Source organism: Myotis lucifugus, unplaced genomic scaffold (genome assembly GCF_000147115.1).
Source record: "Myotis lucifugus unplaced genomic scaffold, Myoluc2.0 scaffold_11, whole genome shotgun sequence".
In the NCBI taxonomy this organism is placed as follows: Eukaryota; Metazoa; Chordata; class Mammalia; order Chiroptera; family Vespertilionidae; genus Myotis; species Myotis lucifugus.
The window spans coordinates 10,882,899-10,890,275 of NW_005871059.1; the positions used below are offsets into that span (position 1 = coordinate 10,882,899).

Sequence of the window (7,377 nt, forward strand, 5' to 3'; positions counted from 1 at the left end):
GCAGCTCTTCGTCCCCCGCTGTTGCAGGGCGAGACGTGCCCACGCAGCTAACCCGACCCTTCCCACCCCAGGAAGCAAGAGCCACACTAAGGAGGAGATGATTTGGGAGAGCTTTATTATTTTTTGAACAAAAATGTATGCAAACATCTGTACTTTCATTATTAATATTGAGACATTTCACCGTTATTCACAACACGGTGGACCACTAGGCTCTAGAGGTGTTTTTTCCTCCTGGAGCTCTCTGGCCGCCTGAAGCCCTCGCCCAGAAGGGAGACCAGGAGGCCTGATAGGCCTGTGTAGGAGGAAACGTTTTATTTGTGGCAAAAGCAGTTATCTTTGGCTTCTCAGCATTTTTCTGTTGTCTCTTCGGAGCTAGCTCTTATGCTCACTAGTAATTCTAATTTTGTCTCGGCGTACATAGAACTTTCCTTTTATTTACTTTTTCCTCGCGAGTGTTACACATTTTAGAAGAGCCCGGACATCTTTAGAACAAGCTGGGCAAGTTTTTCCTTAAGGAGCTTGAGGATGGGTTAACTGGACTGACCTGTGTCCAGCCTGTCCCCAGCCTCATGTCCCCTGCACCCAGGGGTCGGCCTCCTGGTCCATGCAGGGTGAGAGCTGGGTTTTAAATGGTTTCCAAGAGCAGTTCATATGGGCTCATGCAGCCCAGGTGGCCCCTGTTCCTCCGGAAGGCCCAGGCCGGGGGCCTCCTCCCCAGGCGGGCTCCTGGTGGCCTCCTCGTAGGAGGGGGGCAGACACGCGGACAGGGGGGCCGCCTCCGCGGGCAGGGGCGAGTAGGGGAAGTCCTGCTCCCCGCTCCAGGGCAGGCCCGGCAGGAAGTCCGTCTCCTCGCCCGCGGGCGGGTGCTCGGCCAGGTCGATGGTGAAGACCTGGCCCTGGGCCCGGGGCGCCCTGCAGAGGCGGTACAGGAAGAGCAGCAGGAAGGCCAGGAACAGCACGATGGTGGCGGGGAGCAGGATGCACAGGAAGGGCTCCACGTCGTCTTTGGCGGAGCTGATCTGCTGGGTGCCCTGGAGTGAGAATGCGACCGAGTTAGGAGATGGCGACAGACGCGCCCTGCCTGCCTTTCATCTCTCATTCTTCTGATCATGACTCACTCACTCTAGAAATCACTCGTTCATTCACTTATGCCAATGAACTTGAGCCTGCATGGAATAAAGCGAAGTGACAAGATAAAGTATGGATTTAACATGTCCAAAATTCACATTGATGACACCCTACAGTATTTCCCCTAAAGGATACATACATAAATGTATTAGAATACATTTTAGAAAGTAGGTCCACCACGCATTCTTTGAATAGCTCTAACTATTTATGTATTTTCTTTAGAATTAGACCCATAAACGTTTTATTGCCACAAACGAATCCTATGGAACTTAATTTCTTTAATTGTGGAGCAAAATCTGACATGTATTTATATCACAGGTAAATAACATTTCTAATCTGATTTGATAGCTGATTCTTATAATGATAGATTTAAATTTTTCTTTTTCTTGAAATATTTGTAGGGTAAAAATGGAAAAGTTTGAACTCTTAAGGAAAAGAATTGCACATAAATTCTTGATTTTTAGTATTAGCTCAGAAGATAATTATGAGTCCTGATGGAGTAAATACTATAACAGGCATGAAATGATACTTGAATAGCAAGGTAGAAAAATAACACAAAAATAAATACTGTTGCAAATTGCATAGATGTTACTTTACATGAAGCTACTAGGAAATAATGAAATATTAAAAAGCTTCTTTATTATATAAAGCGTACAGCAGCAAATGTAAATATTTGTACCCACTACTAAGAGGAAAATAAAAAAAATTAAAGCCTTATAATTGTGTTTAAGACAACAAAATACTAAGCTCTTTATCGACTTGTTTAAAATAAAACATAATAAAACTGAGCTGGGTTCTCTTGATTTTGGTGGAAAGAACAATTGTTTTTCTGATCATGACCTTCTAAGGGACTGGCTTATCTAGCATTGACTATATAATTATTTTTACTTCTTAAAGAATTTATAAGTATGTGTGTTGACTGAAAATTGGGTGATTTAATATTTGTACTGCCAGATGTTTGTCTTTGGTAAGAAATTTTAGCTTAAAGTGCACAAAAATAAAAGGTTTTGTTGGGAAGCAGAGTGTCATGTTTGGGGTTTGAGCACTCTGGCTTTGGATTTCAGAACACTTTCCAGTACCTGTGTGACCCGGGTCACTCGCTGGTGCCCTCTGGGCCTAGGTTTTCTTCCCTAGGAAATGAAAATAACATTTTTGAACGGGTTGGCGTGAGAATTTAGTGAATCACTATATGTAAAGCACTTGGTGGGTATTAGGTGTTTATTATGTATTTGTATCTATTGATAGGCTGAAAAATTTAGTGAGGGGAAAATTTGACATTCCTAAGTTTGTATTTTAATAGATAAATATTTTCAGAGAAGATATATTTTTATGTGTGTGATTCTTAATATTTCTAAACTATGTGTTCTTTCTGTTTTCTCACACATAATCTAGTTTATTATCAGAACTATTCACTTAAAATCTGTTGTGATGTAATGAGGGACTTTGATTACAAAAGCTATAAGAGTAGATGGACTCATAAATAATTTACCACAATTTTTAAGAAATCAAAAAGCAACTTAACTATGTTTTCTCCCTCTAAATGAACCATTAAAAAATTTAAAGCTATTATCTCTTAGTACTAAAAAAAATCACTCATCAATCTTGATAAACATGGACCATTTTGCATGATTTTTTTTTAAATTCCCCATCCGTTTTACGGATGATCATAGTTTCTCAACAGTTGTGGGCATCAACATTTAAATACTCTATTATAGACTGGAAGTTCAATATGCATAAGACATAAAGATACTTAAAGTTCTATTTAAAAGGCTTTATGTAATAAACCCTGTTATTCACCATTATGCCACTTTTGGTATTAGCAATACTAGCTGCAAAAATCTGTGAAAGGAGAAATACCACAGTCCGCTCCTGTAATCAGAACTTCCACGGGCAGAGTTAAATTGTCCAAATACTGAGGGGCACTGCTTATCTGATGCAGCAGATTACGACAATTTCTTGAGATAAAGAGTTCCTGTTTTCCAGTTAGGAGATGCATAGAGCTGCAGGACACATTTATGGCACCCTTAATTTGCTTATTTACTGATTCATGATAGGTTCAAATTGTTCTGCTTTTTCAAAGTGCAGAATGGACGTCTTTACTTCTTTAATTAGATGTCCTGATTTGTTCACTTCCTTCAAAGTGGTTTCTTAACTTTTAATATATCTCTGATGTGTATATTGACGTAAAGACTTTGTTGTTCAGGAAATGTTTTAAAGGAATATCCAGTTAAAAGTGTAACTGCTGAAAAAAATATTATATATACATGTATAAATGTTTTTCTGTAAAAGGTGGTTTTGCAGAACTTACATACCAATCTGATCAGCTGATTTTCCAGGAAACAAGAAAATAGGTCTGTTTCCCTTTTTCTTAAGGGATAGCGGTCCCACTCATTTCCCTACTGATGATAAAATTAATTCTGAGTCTTAGGTTTCTACCAATATTTTACCTTAATGCTTCTCAGCTTGAAGCTTCTTTGGTGATTTCCCAGACAGAGCAGAGCAGCTGTCCTAGTTGAGACAGAACCTCCTTAACCCTTTGCTACCCTTTTGGAAGTAAGATCCTGGCTTCTCTTAGAAACAGTGGTCATTACTCAGCCGGAGAGCCAAAGGAAGTTTCTTAGTTTTGTATGTGTAGACATTACTTACTGAGCAAAGAACAAAACTGTAAAACCAAGGCATAACATTTTGTTGGCCCCTAACTTCAGGTATTCTTTGACATACTTGATATATCAGGTATTCTTAGAATACATGTGTCAAGTTTTACTTGAATTTATCATTGTCAAAAGAAATACAACTTTCAAGTTACTTCCTTAGACCACGCCAATCAGTGAAATCGGATTTTTGTCATACCCACCATGTAACATGTTGCCACTAAGTTTTAAGATCCTAAACATACAGGCATTGTTGGTTTAAACCTGACGTACTTGGGGAAGAAAAGGCAGAAGTCATAGGTACAGACCTGCAGCTGGGTTTCCTGAAGAGGTAGGCTGGGTTCGCTCGTCAGCCACTCGTAGGTGCCCCTGCCGGCATGCCCAAACTTCCTCCAGCTGCTGCCCAGCAGGCCTCGCATGTTTTCATCCAACCGGTGCCCCACTCACCCTTCCACCTCGCTGCCCAGATTTCAGCAGTGCTGCTCCTTCTTGGCCCCGGTCCAGCTTGGATGTGCTGGGCTGATGGCTGTGGGTAAACTCGTTCCCTAATGAGTGACAACAGGGAAAAGAAACCAACCAGAGAGACCTCTCAAGGCTGATTGTATGTAAATTCAGTGCCTCTGGATTTGCTTCGTGGCCTTTATCACTGTAAGGGCTGGCATCAAATATCAGATGCGAAACAGGTTTCAGGCAGAGGAGTTCTCTGCGTTAGCTCCATAGTGCAACGAATGGTCTTAGAGAATAAAGAACTGATTATTTTTAGATGTAAGACCCTCTCCCTTCCTCTCCCTTCCCGCATCCTTCTCCAGAGACAGAGCTGAGCCAGAAAAACTACCCAAGCTGAATTTCCTTTAATTATTCCTGGATAATATGGTACGGAGAGAAGGGGTATTTGGTAGAGAAACAAGACTCATTAATAACATTTTAGTGAATTATTTAGATGAAAGATGCTAATGATAATGTTGTACAGAAGCCAGACAGACAATAGCTGAGACTGGCTGGAATGTTTACTGGTTTCAATTTAAAAAAAAAAATCAAATTACTGATACCAGAACAGTCCTCCTACTGACTATCTTGTAAAATATAACATTATTTGTAAACGTAAAATAAGAAACGTTCAATGTAAAGGTTCACAGAGGTAACTTTGGGATGTTTACTTCTACATATTTGCAAAAACATTTAAGACAAGGTGGTTGGATTCTCTTTCCTTTAGGTAAGTAAAGTTAAGCTTCACATTTTTACCCAAACTGTTGCACCTCAGCGTTGAAACTACCCACATCCTTATTTAAGCATCATTCCATCCAAGTGATTGCCATGACGCTGAAATAATATTTCTTAATTGGGCCTTTTTTTTTTTCTTAAGAGTCTCAATCACTGGCCCCAGTTGGTTCATGGATAGGTTTTGGGGTGGTGAACTCTGAACTTTGCAGATACATCTAATATTCTTGGAAGGATCCATAGTGTCCACCGCCTTTTTAAAAATAGATGCTCTCCCTGCTACAATTTGGTACTTTGCCAAACTTCTTATTATGATAAAAGTTTGCACTGAATTTTTCAGTGCCTCAATCAGCATCCTATTGTAGAACTCCTTTGTCGTTTCATCCTTTTATTTCTTACTAGAGGCCCAATGCACGAAATTCGTGCAAGGGGCTCAGCCCTCGCAGAGGCGGCAGCTTGCTTCAGCCCTCGCAGCCCCGGCTTCGTCCAGAAGATTGTCCGGAAGGACATCCAGAAGGTCGTTCATCTGTCTGGCCTAATTAGCATATTACATTTTTATTATTATAGATTGAGGAGTAAGTTGATTTTGTGCTTTCAGTTAAAATGTTGCCCTGTACCATTGATGTGTTTCTATTTTAAGTCAAGCCATATCCTCACACTGACAACACTAGAAGCACCTGGCCAGTCCAGTATTTTCTTTTTTGCATGTCACTGGTTTTGCCAATATTATGACCTCAACATGGACCATCCTTCCCCACCTTATCTACTTACTTAAATACCTTCAAATTGGAAGTCTGGATCAAAAGCATTACATATGCATCTGCAATGTTGACTCTCCTCCAGCACTGAATGAGTAAGAGAAAAATTCTTGCTTCCATGGATATGTTTTTGGGGACCAAGAGAAACAAGTTATGCAAATAAGAAATATATATCAGAAGGTGATAAATGCTATAGAAAAAAGCAGTGAAGGAGCAAAGTAAATGCTGAAGGAAGGAGAGCATTTTAGAGAAGGAAGTCAGCATCTCTTTGTAGGGAAAGTGATAGCAAAAAGCTGTTATTTAAGGGGGCTGAGCAAAGAAGAGAGGAGGGAAGAGCATTATAGACCAAGGGAACAGCCACTACAAAGGCCCTGAGGCATGCACATACCTGGTAAGTTCTTACAATGCCAGTAGGTCAGGGTGGCTGGAGCATCCAGCCAGGAAGAAAGTAGAAGATAAGGTCAGAGAGGATATGTGGCGGTGGGAGGGCAGCACAGTGTGCAAGGTTGATAGAACATTGTCAGAAATTTGGCTTTTACACTAAGTAAAAAGGAAGAGCCACATGGAGTTTTTTTGAGCAGAGAGTGATGAGATTCGACTTCACTTTAAAAGGATCACTCAGGCCTCTGTGTGAAATAGATATAGGGGTTAAGGGCAAATGCAGGGAGGCCAGTTGGGGGCTTTTAATAATTCAGGGGAGAAATAATGGTCCCAGGGTAGTAGCAGTAGAGGTGGTGAGATTCTCAATTCTAGATATATATTAGGGGCAGAGCCAAGATTTCTTGATCTGAACATGGTGTAAGATGAAAAGAAAGACCAAGGATTCTGTTTTAGACTTGGGAAACTGGAAGGTGACCGCTGTCATTTGCAGAGAGTGGAAAAAACGAGAGGGCATGTTGTCTTAGTTTTTAAAGATTGGGAGTTGAATTTCAGACCTACTAAGTTTGCAATGAGTTTGGATATTTGAATTTGGCATCTAAGAGTGAGGACTAGGCCATAGAGAATAGGTGGAGTTCATTGGCAGGGAGATGGTATTTAAAACTATGAGACTTAATTTGCAACAACATGGATGGACCTCAATGGTGTTATGCTAAGTGAGATAAATCAGACAGAATAACACAAATACCACATGATTTCACTTATATGTGGAATCTAGAGAACAAAATAAATGTACAAACAAAACAGAAATGGACTCATAGATGCAGAGAACAGCCTGCGGGTTGCCAGATGGGAGGGTGGTTAGGGGACTGGGTGAAAAGGTGAAGGGATTAAGGAAGTACAAATTGGCAGTTACAAAATAGTCACAGGGATATATAAAGTACAGCATGGGGAATATAGTCAATAATTTCCCAACAAATGTGGTTCCAGGTGGGTACTAGATTTATTGGGGAGGGGGGTGTCACATTGTAAATTATATAAATGGCTAACCACTATGATATCTACCTGAAGCTAATATAAAATAATACTGAATGCCAACTATAATGGAAAAATAGAATAAAAAATTTAAAAAAACTATGAGACTTAATGAGATTACCAAGGGAATGAGTGTCTATAGGATGGGGGAGACAGAATGAGTGGCCAGTAAGGTAGACGAGAAACCAAGAGTGTGTGGTATCTGGGAA

At 40.4% G+C, this 7,377-nt stretch overlaps 1 protein-coding gene across 1 annotated transcript; it reads right to left on the bottom strand.

The window, feature by feature from the left end:
• Nucleotides 1-647: 647 nt before the first annotated feature.
• Nucleotides 648-4,198, bottom strand: LOC111825018 (small integral membrane protein 28-like). The gene is made up of 2 exons (XM_023750099.1): nucleotides 4,025-4,198; nucleotides 648-1,031 (listed from the first exon to the last, which is right to left on the bottom strand). Exons 1-2 carry the CDS (start codon nucleotides 4,196-4,198, stop codon nucleotides 648-650), a joined length of 558 nt encoding a protein of 185 aa, XP_023605867.1.
• Nucleotides 4,199-7,377: the final 3,179 nt, after the last annotated feature.

What these genes read in the sequence shown, in the direction of transcription:
- LOC111825018 (XM_023750099.1), bottom strand. Translation starts at nt 4,198, where the DNA reads ATGCGAGGCCTGCTGGGCAGCAGCTGGAGGAAGTTTGGGCATGCCGGC. An exon ending in GGTTTAAACCAACAATGCCT is followed by an intron (nt 1,032 to 4,024) that starts GTATGTTTAGGA and finishes TTCTCACTCCAG; the next exon opens with GGCACCCAGCAGATCAGCTC.